Source organism: Bos taurus, chromosome 6 (genome assembly GCF_002263795.3).
Source record: "Bos taurus isolate L1 Dominette 01449 registration number 42190680 breed Hereford chromosome 6, ARS-UCD2.0, whole genome shotgun sequence".
NCBI lineage: Eukaryota > Metazoa > Chordata > Mammalia > Artiodactyla > Bovidae > Bos > Bos taurus.
Window position 1 is genome coordinate 22,470,406 of NC_037333.1, and position 16,027 is coordinate 22,486,432.

The window sequence follows — 16,027 nt, forward strand, 5'->3', positions numbered from 1 at the left end:
CGATCACAATAAACTGTGGAAAATTCTGAAAGAGATGGGAATACCAGACCACCTGACCTGCCTCTTGAGAAACCTATATGTAGGTCAGGAAGCAACAGTTAGAACTGGACATGGAACAACAGACTGGTTCCAAATAGGAAAAGGAGTACGTCAAGGCTGCATATTGTCACCCTGCTTATTTAACTTCTATGCAGAGTACATCATGAGAACCACTGGGCTGGAAGAAGCACAAGCTGGAATCAAGATTGCCAGAGAAATATCAATAACCTCAGATATGCAGATGACACCACCCTTATGGCAGAAAGTGAAGAGGAACTACAAAGCCTCTTGATGAAAGTGAAAGAAGAGAGTGAAAAAGTTGGCTTAAAGCTCAACATTCAGAAAATGAAGATCATGGCATCTGGTCCCATCACTTTTTGGCAGATAGATGGGGAAACAATGGAAACAGTATCAGACTTTATTTTGGGGGGCTCCAAAATCACTGCAGATGGTGACTGCAGCCATGAAATTAAAAGACGCTTACTCCTTGGAAGGAAAGTTATGACCAACCTAGATAGCATATTTAAAAGCAGAGACATTACTTTGCCAACAAAGGTCTGTCTAGTCAAGGCTATGGTTTTTCCAGTGGTCATGTATGGATGTGAGAGTTGGACTGTGAAGAAAGCTGATTGCAGAAGAATTGATGCTTTTGAACTGTGGTGTTGGAGAAGACTCTTGAGAGTCCCTTGGACTGCAAGGAGATCCAACCAGTCCATTCTAAAGGAGATTGGTCCTGGGTGTTCATTGGCAGGAATGATGCTAAAGCTGAAACTCCAGTACTTTGGCCACCTCATGTGAAGAGTTGACTCATTGGAAAAGACCATGATGCTGGGAGGAATTGGGGGCAGAACGAGAAGGGGATGACAGAGGATGAGATGGCTGGATGGCATCACTGACTCGATGGACGTGAGTTTGAGTGAACTCCAGGAGTTGGTGATGGACAGAGAGACCTGGCGTGTTGCAGTTCATGGGGTTGCAAAGAGTCGAACATGACTGAACAACTGATCTGAACTGTACTGAACTATCTTTAACAAAATTGTCTTTCACTGGAGGCCGGGGCACCTTAGGATCAGTCAACTTAGAAGAAAGCACTGCTATAAAAAGAGGGCAGGGATTAATGAAATAAAAAGTTCAGTGAGAACTACATCAGTCCAGTCAATTTGGTGTTAGTTTCCATGGTGATTCTCCTCTTGAGAAAGACTTTACTATTTGCCTCTTCCTTTTCATCAAACAGTAGTATTAAACTCTTGAAAATGTAAACATTAGAGACTAATGAAATAATTTGAGTATTTCAATAGACATTGAAATTGTAAACATTCCCTCTTTTCCAGAGGGCTCAGAGGCTTTATTTAGGGGTTTTATAATTTTTTTATGTTTGTAATTTTTGTTTTATAATTTTTGTCCAAAGTTTACATCAGTACTGAAATGTGAATGATTGGAAGTCCACATTATACTTGTAGAAAAGGATGTAATTGTGGTTTTAAGTTCAAGACCTCCGTATGGGTTTTGTAAGCCAGAAGAATCCAAGGTTCTCCAGATTCAGTTGACTTTTTCAGTTGGAAAGTAGGTAAGAGAACAGGAGCCACTGTGGTCTCACAGTGATAAGTGAGGGACATTTCTCTTCAGGGATAGGGAAAGAGAAGTTAGGCCAAACTTCAAAGGAGAGGTAAAATTAGGAGGTCAATTCTGATTTGGGTCACACACCCTGCTGTAAATGACTATTGAACATATATCCACATGGACCCTTCTATTAAGGGAGGCATCCTATTGATGATATCAGGTACTTGAGTTTGAGTAGCAAATCATGAGCTCTGCAGTTTTCTTTAGGAACAGGGATCTCAGAATTCAGGTATATCCTTTGGTTACTTTTCTTACACATTTTAATGAGAAAGTCTAGACACTGGATTAGAAAGTCTCTAATCTTGGGATGAATGCCATTTAAGTAAATGTTCAGGTAGGACCTTCCCTCTAGCAGAGGAAGCAAGTGCTGGTAGTGTGGTAGTTAACACTTACGGAGTACTCATCATGTGCCAGGCATTATACCTTCTTATGTACTGTCCCAATAAGCCTCTTAATCTCACCGGGTAAGTACTCTAGGTATTCCATAAAGAAACCCAGTCTCGCTGAGACCTCCCTCAGCCTCATAGCTCAGAAATGGCAGAGTGAGGATTTCACTCCAGAATGACTTGACTTCAAAACCCTTGCTCTCTCCACTGTTGCTTCTCATATGGAAGAATATAATCCTGGTTTGTTTTCCAAAAATCTTAGTGCCTCATATATTATCCAAGTGCCTAGATGTCAAGGTAGAACTGACGCCGGTTTCTTGAAGCCCCTGGAAACAGTGCATTTTTTTTTTCCAGTAAAGCAAGAAAAAAATTATTATTATTGTTTTCACCTGCTGAACTGCTTGCAGTAGTCAGGTCTAGTGCTAAAATATGATTGTTAATTCCTTCACAAGCTATTTTTCAACCTGACAATATTATTTCGTGATCATTGACATTTGATATTCCAAGCAGTATTGTCAGAGAATTAGAACATAGCAGTTTCCCCAGAAACTGAGGCACAAATAAGTCATCTGGCAGAAATCACCACGTGCCCAGATTTGTCTGGGAGAATAGAGGTACCAATTTTGAATCCTCAGTTCTTCTCCATTGTTCTGGTTTTAGGCAGGTGTTGCTTTAGTGTGGCTCTTGTGCTATAAATCCCCTGAATATCCCATGGTCCTCGTGCCTTGGTTTCTATATATAACTTGGGCAGTGGTACTATATGAAGCCTATTCCATTTTCTTACCTTCCAGACACTCCTCAGCACATTGTAGTCTGGCTGTTTCCCCAACACTCTAAAGGATGCTCTAAATTGCTCTAAAGGATGTCACCCAGAATGTCTTACTGCTAAATACAATGGGAGAGTCTCAGGCTTTACCTCCGTTAATTTTGATGATGTTGAACACTTCCTCCTTGAAATCCACACTCTCCTTGCCCGCAGCTGTGCCTTCCTTGGTTTGAATTTTTTACCTCTTTGGCTGTTTCTTTTCAATTTATGTCGTTTGCTCATCCTTTAAATCTTGATGTTCCTCAGGGCTCTGTCTCAAGCCCTCTTCCTTTTGGTTTTGCACACTCTCTCTGGGCAACCTCAGTCACTCCTCTGGCTGCAGTTATCACGTCTCTGTGGATGCTTTTTGCATAGGTTGGCTTGGTCCACATTTCTCTCTTGATGTTCAGCTTGCACATCCTGTTGCCAATTGATGTCTAACTCTCTCCCCTCCCCAACTTAGCAGGTCTAAACCTGTCCCAAATGGAACTCATCAACTCCATCCTTTCTCCACCCACACCTTCTGGTAATCAGTCTCAGTGATCAGCATCACCGTCCACTCCATTGACTAAGATGAAAAACTGGATGTTATTCTTGATGCCTCTCCCTCCCTACTTCCCATGTCAAATGCACATAAGTCCTGTCACAGTAACTTAAACATTGCTTATTTAATATATCTAAATTCCAGTGTTCTTTTTTGTGTAAGGAGAAGAGTTTTGCCTGCTTTATGGGATTGTTGTGAGATAAATTAGATACTGTATCTTGAATTGTGTTTGTGCCCGGCAGGCTGCTGCTCACTGCATTCCGTGTTGCCCCTTGTCCTATCTTTCACATTGCTGCCAGATTTATATCTCAAGTATGCAAATCAGATCATTTCACCATCCTCAGATGCTTATAATTACTGTAAGAATAAATCTAAACTCCTTGCCTGATATTTAAGGCCCTATAGTACCTACACTTACCTCTTGTATGTCTCTAACCTTATTTCTTCATATCTCATCTTAGGTGTTATTTTCTCCAGGAAGACTTGGACAGTCCTGTTACTTTAGGGGAGGTTAGTTATTCTGTCTCCTTCTCATAAATGGATCTACCCTAACACTTATCAGGCCATACTGTAATAATTTATTATTATTTTTAAAAATCTGAACCTGTAGTAGTAGTCTCTGAGATCTATTGTGAGACTGGGGACTGGGTTTATCTCAGTCAGTTTCTTTTTTTAAAAGTTTTTTTTGTTTTGATGTGGACCAATTTTAAAGTCTTTATTGAATTCGTTGCAACATTGCTTCTTTTTTATGTCATTTTTTTTTTTTTTTGCTGCAAGGCATGTGGGGTCTTAGCTCCTCCCGTCAACTGACCCTGTACCCCCTGCATTGGAAGGTGAAGTCTTAACCATTTGACTCCCAGGGAAGTCCTTCAGTCACTTTCTGTATTCCTGTAATTAGCATCAGTTTAGTTCAGTTCCATCACTCAGTCATGTCCAGCTCTTTGTGACCCCCTGGACTGTAACACGCCAGGGTTCCCTGTCCATCACCAATTCCCAGAGCTTGCTCAAATTCATGTCCATCGAGTCGGTAATGCCATCCAACCATCTCATCTTCTGTCGTCCCCTTCTCCTGGGACCCTTCAATCTTTCCCAGCATCGGGGTTTTTTTCCAATGAGTCAGTTCTTTGCATCAGGTGGCCAAAGCATTGGAGCTTCAGCTTCAGCATCAGTCCTTCCAATGAATATTCAGGACTGATTTCCTTTAGGATGGACTGGTTTGATCTTCTTGCAGCCCAAGGGACTCTCAAGAGTCTTCTCCAATACCACAATTCAAAAGCATCACTTCTTCAGCACTCAGCTTTCTTTATAGTCCAACTCTCACATCTATACATGACCACTGGAAAAACCATAGCCTTGACTAGACAGACCTTTGTTGGAAAGTAATGTCTCTGCTTTTTAATATGCTGTCTAGTTTGGTCATAACTTTTCTTCCAAGGAGCAAGCGTCTTTTAATTTCATGGCTGCAGTCACCATCTGCAGGGATTTTGGAGCCCAGAAAATATGGTCTATCACTTGTTTCCATTATTTCCCCATCTATTTGCCAAGAAGTGATGGGACCAGATGCCATGATTTTAGTTTTTGAAGGTTGAGTTTTAAGCTAGCTTTTTCACCATCTTTCACTTTCATCAAGAGGCTCTTCAGTTCCTCTTTACTTTCTGCCATACGGGTAGTGTCATCTGTGTATATGAGGTTATTGATATTTAACCTAGTTACTAGCATAACCTAGTAACTAGCATAGTGTCTAGCATATAGTTGGTATTCAGGTAATATTTATTAAATGAATGAATAACTTCAGCTTTTTACAATAAATTTTCTGCCAATATAGTTTTAAAAATTATTTCAGTCAACCTAGATGTCTCATTTAGTTAAACATAAACCAGCAATCCATTTATTTGATGCAGACATATTAATAAAAAATAGTAGAAAAGAAACTATGTTAAGATTCACCCACATGTCATATCAATAGAAGGAAATAATAAAGTCTTTATTCCTTCCAATTTTTGAAATTTCTAGAGTTTTTTGGTCATAATTTAGACTCAGATTTTCTTCATAGCCCATAGCTGTAATTTTTAGGACAACTTGTAAACACTGGTGTCAATATTAGTTTATTTGTGGTTATCAAGTCCCTACTGAGATGATGCTGGGAAAGTTTCAAAGAATGAGCAAAGCAGTTTATGTCTAGAAAAATCTGAGTCTTCAGAATTCCTGGTAAATAGCTCAGGTTATCACTTTGTATTTCTCAGAATTAATATTCAGACACTATGTATTAGTTTCTGATCCTTCGTTTACTTCCCTTTCCTCAATCTATCATGCCAGTGATTGTTACAAGTTGAGTGTCTTCTGTGTCTGAAGCTTTGCTGGAAGTTGAGGCAGATAAGAAATAAGACATCCTTCCTCTCTAGATGTTCATGAAGAGATACTTATTTTCATGAACAGATGGTAATACAAGGAAGCACACAATAAGTACTGAATGTGTAAATTCGATGAGTGGGGGAGTCTGGACTGCATAGAAATATTAAGCAGAGGCAGTGGGGGCTGAATGTAGGACAGATAGAAGCTGGATACTTTGAGAGGAGTATCTCAGAATTCTAAGTAGGGGTCTTAGGGCAGGCAAAGTCACAGTGAAAGTAAAACATGTGACATTAGAACTGCTTGGTTAAAACAGAGAGTTTAAGTCTGCTTTTGGAGGAGGGAAAAGGGAGGAAGGAAGGTTGGAGACAGATAAGTCTTCAGTCTTAGGTCTTTAGACTCTTGGCAAAAGGAAAAGTGTGTGTTTGGTTTTGGTGTGTATGAAGGGGCTTAGTTTGAGCAGAAGAGTGATGATGCCAACATTTCAGTAGAGATAGTCTTGTGTGTGGGAGAGGGGTAAAGATAAACAGGATAAGAGATTGATGGAATAAGATTGGTTAGAAATTCCCAACTTGTCAGTTAAGTGGCATGTCAAGGCCTGTCTGTTGTTCTTATGCCCAAGACCAAAACGTTTGGTCTCAGGATCCTTTATGATCTTAAAAATTCATGAAGACACCAATATACTAAAGTATGTGTGGTTTATAGCTATTGATATTTGCCATCATAGAAATTAATGTTAAGAAAAATTAAATATTTAATATATCAAGATTAATATAATAAAGATTTATTTAATATATCAATATATTAAAGATTTATTTAATATATCAAGATTGATGGGAGAAATATCAATAATCTCATATATGCAGATGATACCACCCTTATGGCAGAAAGTGAAGGAGAACTAAAGAGCCTCTTGATGAAAGTCAAAGAGAGTGAACATGTTGGCTTAAAGCTCAACATTCAGAAAACTAAGATCATGGCATCTGGCAAATAGATGGGGAAACAGTGGAAACAGTGGCAGACTATTTTTTGGGGCTCCAAAATCACTGGAGATGGTGACTGCAACCATGAAATTAAAAGACGCTTGCTCTTTGGAAGAAAAGTTATGACCAACTTAGATAGCATATTAAAAAGCAGAGACATTACTTTGCCAACAAAGCTCCATCTAGTCAAAGCTATGGTATTTCCAGTAGTCATGTATGGATGTGAGAGTTGAGTGCAGAATTGATGCTTTTGAACTGTGGTGTTGGAGAAGACTCTTTGAGAGTCCCTTGGGCTACAAGAAGATCAAACCAGTCCGTCCTAAAGGAAATCAGTCCTGAATATTCATTGGAAGGACTGATGGTGAAGCTGAAACTCCAATACTTTGGCCACCTCATGCAAAGAACTGACTCACTGGAAAAGACCCGGATGCGGGGAAAGATTGAAGGCGGGAGGAGAAGGGGACAACAGAGGATGAGATGGTTGGATGGCATCACTGACTCAGTGGACATGAGTTTGAGTAAACTCTGGGAGTTGGTGATGGACAGGGAGGCCTGGCATGCGGTAGTCCACAGGGTCTCAAAGAGTTGGACACGACTGAGCGACTGAACTGAACTGAACTGAAAAGACCTTTTGTTCCTAACAACAAACAGGAGGAGGCCTAGGGAACTACCTCCTTACCCCTGGAGGCAGGTCAGGATCAGGAAGTCAAGAATCCAGGTTATTTGTGCTCTGACACTACACTGGGCTTTTAGGTGAGAGAACCTTGAGAAACTGCATGGAGAGTGGGGCATGGCTGAGAAACTTGTTGGTAGCCGTGGTCAAGTCATAAAATATTGTAAACCTCTTTTAAAGAGTGTATCAAAGCTTTTAAAACTTCTTTTTCTTTAGTAAAAATTAAAAGAAAAAAAAAATCAGCATGTCTTAACTGTATTTGGAGGAACCTGGAAAAATATTAAAAAACCCCAATGATTTGACTTTATTTTCCTCATTGAAACTGGAATACGTGCATGTTGTCTAAAATATTGGCAAACATAGAGAAGCAGAAAGGAAAAAACAAAAAAAATCGCCCATAATTTCAGCACCCAGAGATAAAAAATGTTAACATTTTGAGGTATGTATCTCTGGATTTTATTTAACTTGGTTTATAGCAGTGGTATTACTATTATTATTATTTTTTTGCAGTGGTATCATTTTACACACATTGTTTTGTAGTAATCTGTTTTTTCCCCTTAAAGTGAAAAGTGAAAGTGTTAGTCACTCAATCATGTCCGACTTTTGCTACCCCATGGACTGTAACTCACCAGGCTGCTCTGTCCATGGGGTTCCCCAGGCAAGAGTACTGGAATGGATTGCCATTTCCTTCTCCAAGGGATCTTCCCCAGGGATTGAACCTGCATTGAACCTTCCCCAGGGTATCCTGCATTGAAGGCAGATTCTTTACTATCTCTTTCTCCTTTAAATAACATATCCAGGAAAGGGTCTTTTTGTCTTAAGGAAGAGCTTTGAGAGTGCTGCTGAACATGCACACACGTGTGTGTGTATGTACATGTGTGTACATCATGGGAGGGGAGTGCTCCAGTACCATCAAGGCTTCAGTAAGAAAACCTACGGGGAAAATAGAAGAACAAATCTTGGGGAAACAGAGTTGGGATCACTTGATTAGCCACTTCTTACACCTTAGAAGATCATCCTTCTAGAATGTTCTCTTCTCAAACTTTAGACAACTCATGACTCAACTCTAAAGAGGAAATGAAGAGGGGGAAAAGTTCAAGAGAAGATTGGTAGAGGGTGACTGAACACGTACACACGTTGTGCAATATCAAGGCGTCTTGGAAGTGGTATGGAGTTCCTTGTAACTGAGGATGGGCAGATCCCTTGTTGCGTCATAAACAAACCTGGAAGTGATGCCTGCAGTTGCTCCCACTTTAAGGCTTCCACTACCAGCATGGAGCATTTGAATCACCAGTTCCTGGCTCTTGTGCGGTCACCCTTGAAGTGGAAAGTTAATTGAACAGTTCACTGTTTTCAAGGTCAGAAATGGCCTCCCAATTGTTAAACTCAAATCACCTTTTTGAACTTTAAATATTTAAATTGTCCTCTTGGGATCTTTGGCCCGTTGCCATAATATTCGAAACATTCTTGTGTGTACTTCATCTTCTATATTTCTTTTCCTTTTTTTATAATTTTGTTTAAGTAACTACTATGAAAAACCAGTTTGGCAACTGGTTTTAAAAACTTCTGTGAAGACAGTTGAGGGGTTAATTCATTCATTTCCTACATTTATTCAACAAGTATTTGCTGATCCTTGCTGTGTGGAGAAGGCAATGGCACCCCACTCCAGTACTCAGGCTTGGAAAATCCTATGGACGGCGGAGCCTGGTAGGCTGCAGTCCATGGGGTTGCTAAGAGTTGGACATGACTGAGCGACTTCACTTTCACGTTTCACTTTCATGCATTGGAGAAGGAAATGGCAACCCACTCTGGTGTTCTTGCCTGGAGAATCCCAGGGATGGCGGAGCCTGTTGGGCTGCCATCTATGGGGTCGCACAGAGTCGGACATGACTGAAGCAACTTAGCAGCAGCAGCAGCAGCAGCAGCAGCAGCTGTGTGTCAGTCACACGGTATTAATATTGTTAGTAATAGCAATAGTTAATACAATACTAAGATATGTGCTCAAGGATTCCAGAGGTTTCTTTCCCATTAAATATTTATTTTAGATCTTCATCTTTTCTTCTTCCTGATACATTCCTAACAATCTGAGACCAGTGTTCCTGGTCTGGCCGTCTTATGTTCATACGGTGGTAGCTTAGGTGGGTGAATCAATAAGCTGACTTCTCTGCTTGAACTGTAAGAATACTGGGTTTAAAGCAGTGATTGGGAAGCAAAGCAAAGAACATCCACTTCTGGATATTCTAGGTTTGGTGATCGTGTTGCAGGGGTGTGTCATGGTCGCATCAGCAGCCGTTGGCATGTGGTGGAGGGTGTTGTGCCCGGTCAGGGCTGTCTGCCTCTTCACTGTGGCTGTTGCACCTGCCCAGCCACACTGGGTGTTTGGGGTGATGAGCCTCTTGGAGGCTGATGGACAATAAGGAAGGCTTATTGCAAGGGCAAAAGTCATGACCTGCTCCCATTGCCCTCTTAATTCTCATCATGGTAAGAAAACTTGACTCATGTTTGAATTTGGCTGATGTTTATTTTTGAGGTCTCTCTTTGGATAGGATGCTAAATATGGTCTAAGAGTAATTTAGCTTGATGATTCAAGTCACTATAAGTCACATTTATACACTATTTATAAGTGTATAAATACATTCCTTGATGGGTCTAAATAGTTCTTTCTTTCATTGTGTTCTTCTTCTCAGTGTTCAGCCCACCTAAACATAGGAGACACAGGAAAGTGTTGGTTTGAATTTTAAGTTGTTTAATCTTGGACAATTTACCTTTCTAAGACATGATTTCTGTATCCCAGATTTCTCTTAAAATCTACTCTAGTATGATAGTTGATGTGGAGATTAAAATAGATTATACATTTATCTTAAGCATATACGAGCACTAGTCTCCTGGGATAGTTTTTTAGTCTCCCATATAGTTTTTATGTACTGGCCAGAATTCCTATAATAACTATTCTTTATAAAATTCATTTGTCAAGTAATCACATAGTTACTTACATTACTGAGTTCTGCTTTAGGTGAGTTTTTTTGACCCAGTCTTATCTTCCAGCCACCAGAAGCATTGAACTAACATTTCAGATACAGCACATGTATCTCCTCCTCCAACAAGCCTTCCCTGACCTCTTCCCTCACAAAACTTTCCATGTGTCTTTATTATTATATCAATTTAGAGCAGTTAATTGTTATAGTTATCTGTGAAAGTGAAAGTGTTAGTCACACAGTCGTCTCTGACTCTGCGATCCCATGGACTGTAGCCTGTCAGGCTCCTCTGTCCGCGGAATTCTCCAGGCAAGAATACTGGAGTGGGTTGCCATTCCCTTCTCCAAGGGATCTTCCCAACCTAGGGATCGAAAACAGCTCTCCTACACTGCAGGCATATTCTTTACTGTCTGAGCCACCAGGGAAGCCCATCGTTATCCATATCTATGTTTTGTTTACTGAATGGTGAGCTTATTGAAGATGGAACCATGTCTTATTCTCAGCATCTACCAGAATGCTTGGCCCGGAGGAGTTTGATCAACCTGTGACTGATTAATGAATAAATGAAAGTGAGGGAGAAGTGGAAGTGGCTTTTATGAGAGCAGAATAGATTCAGAGTTTGCATGGATTCTTATTTAGCCTCTTACCTGTGGCATCTCTTCAGAGAACAAGAGACCTGTCATTCATCTGGGGAACGGGGAGATAGATTACACGACTTTCCTCTTAGCTGTATACGTGGCAAATTCCAGAAGACTAGATGTAGTTCTTACGAAAAACAACAGCTGTCACAGAACAGGGCAGGATGCTAAGAGAAAAGAAGGTGGATAGGGCTCTTTCAGACTTGAATTCTAACTCCAGTTCTACCTCTGGCTCCCTTTGGGACTTTGTAATGAAATTTAAAGTTTGTGTGGCCCAGTTACTTGACAGCCTGGAAAAACGGACTAAACTTGATGTTGTTGCATTCTAGTTTTGATCATCACTGAGTCTAAATGTGTTAGGAGGCCCTTACTTTCCTTGATTTGAGAGCTCAGTTGCTCCTATAGCAGGGTCCTTGTTCAGAATGTGAGCTGCTCAGCGTCCACAGAATCACAGTCTGTGCAAAACAGAATCTGAAACCACCTCTGGGGTGACTCCTGAATGGGATGATGTTTCATTTTTGGTGTAGTGTGAAAGCCTAGGCTTAAGGTATGCAGGGTCAGATGGTCCTATTGCTTTGTATTATTTAGTGGATGCCATTTGACTCAACAGCCACGTAGATAAGAGAACCCATGTGTTGGGAAAAGGAAGAAGGATGGAGAAGCTTTTTTTGTTTTTTGTTTTTTTTTTTGCTTTCAGTCAGGTTCTGATGTACCAGGAGCTTTCCTTTGCTAGCTTTAAAAGTATCTTTTGTTTTTGATTTTTTTTGTTCATCATGGATTTTTTTTTTTTTTTGCATTGATTTTTATCTCTTTTTTTGGCCACATCCTTAAGTACATGGGATCTTAGTTCCCCAACCAGGGATCAAACCCATGCCCCCTGCAGTGGAAGTTCAGAGTCTTAACAGCTGGACCACCAGGGAAGTCCCCAAAGTGTCTTTTAAATGATTACTTTGAGTATCAATTAGGAGTCTTTCATTTGTAAGTAAAAGAAACTTAAGTGAAATTAGCTTAAGTCAAAAAAGAAATTCATTGACTTAGGTAACCAAGGAGTCAAGGGGGGGCAGAACCAGCTTTAGGAGCAGATGTATCCAGGAGACTAGTGCTTGTATTGGATACCTGCCTTTCTCTGCTTATTAGTTCACCTTCATTCATGTGATGGGAAAGTGGCCAAAGGGACCCATAGCAGTCTGTGGGTCCCTTTGGCCACTTTGCCACCATAGCAATCCTAGTGGAAGGAAATTTCTGCAGTGGCTCCACCAGAGAGTGGACAAGTCTGGGTCCTATGTTCCCTGGTCAGTCACAGCTACATCACGTGGAAGGAGGCTCCCATCCCAGGCAGGTGAGCTGTTCCTGGATAATGGAGAAGGGATCTCAGACAGGCAAAAGCAATTAACTGGCCTTAATTATTTCTTGTGTTTTGGGCTTATCTTGCTCTGTCTTCCACTTCCACTGTTTCCACTGTGGAAACAGTGGAAAAACAGTAACAGGCTTTACTTTTTTGGGCTCCAAAATCACTGTAAATGGTGACTGCAGCCATGAAATTAAAAGACGCTTGCTCCTTGGAAGAAAAGTTATGACCAACCTAGACAGCATATTAAAAAGCAGAGACATTACTTTGCCAACAAAGGTCTAGCTAGTCAAAGCTATGGTTTTTCCAGTAGTCATGTATGGATGTGAGAATTGGACTATAAAGAAGGCTGAGCACCGAAGAAGTGATGCTTTTGAACTGTGGTGTTGGAGAAGACTCTTGAGAGTCCCTTGGACTGCAAGGAGATCCAACCAGTCCATCGTAAAGAAATCAGTCCTGAATAATCATTAGAAGGACTGATGCTGAAGCTGAAACTCCAATACTTTGGCCACCTGATGTGAAGAACTGACTCATTTGAAAAGACCCTGATGCTGGGAGGGATTGGGGGCAGGAGGAGAAGGGGACTACAGAGGATGAGATGGTTGGATGGCATCACCTACTCAGTGGACATGAGTTTGAGTAAACTCCGGGAGTTGGCGATGGACAGGGAGGCCTGGTGTGCTGCAGTCCGTGGGGTTGCAAAGAGTTGGACACGACTGACTGAACTGAACTGAACTGCTCTGTCTTATTCACGGACTTCCTTTCCTGCTTTTGCACAAATCATATATGTATTCTCAAAGTTTTTCTCTCCTTTCTGTACTCTCTCTGTGATGATCTCCTCTAGTCCCATTTAGCTGTTACCTCTTTACAGAAGACAGTCACATCTTGATCTCTGGCCTCTACCTTTCCCAGAGAAAACTCATTCATCATTTCCTTCTGGTGTCCCACAAACAGGCATTGCAACTTTAAATGTCTAAAATGAAACTTGGCACCGCCCTTCTGATTCTTTTCTTTTCCTAGGTTCTCTAATCCCACAAGTCACAACATTCTATTTCTACTTTTTTGGAGTTCTGACCTCAGAGTTGTTTTTGACTATTTCCTCTGCATATTATTTCTGCTTTGTGTGAACTCTAACAGTTCTTTATCATTAATCATTTTCTCTCTGGTTTTAGAGGTACTGGTGTATCTGATTTATTGCTGCTGAAATTATTTAAATTTCCTGATGGAAAGTATGATGACTTATTTTTCTTTGTACCATTTTTTTCTTGTCACCCTCCAGCATCCCTCCACCTTCAGCTTTTCCCATCACTGTAATACCCTGAATTTATGAAGCAGTAAATGTTGAGTGAAGGAAAGAATTTCTGTGATGTGTAGTACAGTTATTATACATAGTTTGGTATTGTTAAAAAAAAAAGTCTGATAGTAAGGTAATAAAAACATTTTATTCAAGAACTATTGCAATAGGCAAAAAGTACCTCAGTATAGAACAGTATTCTTCTCAGTTCTGAATACATCATAGATGAGTGGGGATTTATAGCCAAGGAGCAGCATGGGGATCAGTGGATGGGAAACTTCTGAGAGGAAACATCAGAGGCAGAGAGGGATTTTGACTAAACAGACCCAACAGGATTTCTGCTGAAGCCAGGTTAATCAGATATCAGGGTGAGGAAGGAGGAATTTCACCAGATATTGAGGATATTTGGATAATGTCACATGGTAAGGACAGGGGATTCTCTGTAAACATATTTAGCAGCATACTTGCTAAAACTGGGTAGCACCAGCCATACAAGGACAGATGCAAAGCTGCAGCCTAGAGGACTTAGACTGGATGGATCGTGTGAGTCACTCAGTGGAGTCCGACTCTTTTCCAACCTATGGACTGTAGCCTGCCAGGCTTCTCTGTCCATGGAATTCTCTAGGCAAGAATACTGGAGTAGATTGCCATTCCCTTCTCCAGAGGAACTTCCCAACGCTGGTCTCCTGCCTCGCAGGCAGATTCCTTACCGTTTGAGCTACAGGGAAGTCCAGAGGACTTAGAACCTGACTGAAGTTTAGTCAAGGAGGAATCTGTTTATTTATCTGAGCTGTGTAATCTTAAGTCTTGCCTAATTCCTTGGCACTTAGTATAAGCAGATTTCCACTGTATGAAATGTTGAGGGAGGAACTTGCCCTAATCATTCAACCTTCCCTTGTCCTCTCTTTGGACCAGAACCCAGAATCCCTACAAAGATATGTCTGGAAGAGAAACAACTTCTCACTAGTCAGCACTGGTGGAAGGTGGAGTGGAGGAAGCAGAAGAAGAAATGTATGGGACTATCTGCTAAAATGATTTTGAATATAATTTGGGGTCTCATTAAGAAGATGCAGCTAAATCCCCTGACCTCTACCACTTATTTGGTACTTTGTGTGTATAAGACCCCTTTGAAATCGTCTTAATGCAGGTAAGAGTTTAACTCAACATGTAGAAAATGCCTTTAGGAAAAAGTCCCCAGCCCACTGTGCCTTAGCACGGCGGCTGGTGGCAGTCTGCAGCTTTTTTTGCACAAAGCTCAAAGGGCCACAGCAGACCTCAGAGTGGCAGTCTTGAGAATAGCAGTGTTGTAAGAGCAAATAGGTGGAAAGAACAGCCAGTACGGAAATGTGAAGGAGCCCGTGAAAGCACACGGAAGCAGATACTCTTCAGGTTAATCACCCTGAGCTGTTTTCTGAGGAGCCCCTGTTGGTCACACCAGTTTTATAGTTCATTCATTGTTTATTTTGGAGGAGGAGGGGTGTGTTTGAGAGGACGTTTGAACTTCCTCAATGGTTCTGCCGGTTCTGTTGTCACTCTGTTCTGTCCAGGCCCTGGGCGCTCATCCTGTTTATCTCTGCTCTGGAAAGCACTGCCCTTTCTTAGACAACTGCTTTCTTTGTGTCAGGTTCAACTTTGTTATTTCAAAGCACAATAAAAATTAGTGTTATTTAAAACCGAATAAGGTGCAGTATATAGCTGTTTGCATTCCACTTGCTGGTAGCTATTAGGTTGGTGCAAACGTAATTGCGGTTTTGGACTGTGAATTTTAAATCACTATAACTAGGCTCAAACAAATCTTTATTAATCAAAATAAGAATCATTCAACCAACACATTTTTTGCCAATGAGGAATAAGTTTGTTTATTCCTGTAGCATAAAAATCCATGCTCTGGGATTTGACCAACTCTTGGAAAACATATTCTGCCTCCTGCTGTTTGTGGAAGCGTCTTCTCTGCAAAAAGTTGTAGAGATCCTGGAAGAAGTGGTAGTCGGTTGGCCAGAGGTCAGGTGAATATGGCAGATGAGGCAAAACTTCGTAGCCCAATTCGTTCAACTTTTGAAGCATTGGTTGTACAATGTACGGTCAGATGTTGTCTTGGAGAAGAATCGGGCCCTTTCTGTTAATCAATGCTGGCTGCATGTGTTGCAGTTTTTGGTGCATCTCATTTATTTGCTGAGCATACTTCTCAGATGTAATGGTTTCACCAGGATTCAGAAAGCTGTAGTGGGTCAGAAGAGTAGCAGACCACCAAACAGTGACCATGACCTTCTTTTGGTGCAAGTTTGGCTTTGGGAAGTGCTTCTTCATCCAACCATAAGCTGGTTGTCACTGGTTATCAGACACAATCCACTTTTCATTGCATGTCGGAGTCTG

General features: G+C 41.0%; 1 protein-coding gene across 4 annotated transcripts in view; it reads left to right on the plus strand.

Annotated features, from left to right (window-relative positions):
- SLC39A8 (solute carrier family 39 member 8) overlaps positions 1-16,027 on the plus strand; it is an 83,578-nt gene that overhangs the window by 11,325 nt on the left and 56,226 nt on the right. For 2 of the 4 annotated variants that reach the window (XM_059887429.1, XM_024993122.2), the window contains exon 2: positions 14,570-14,801. The exons of the other annotated variants lie outside the window; for them this stretch is intronic. In XM_059887429.1, the coding sequence (XP_059743412.1) occupies positions 14,796-14,801 (6 nt within the window). In that variant the 5' untranslated portion in view covers positions 14,570-14,795. The remainder of the gene's footprint in view (positions 1-14,569; positions 14,802-16,027) is intronic. 4 annotated transcript variants of the gene reach the window in all.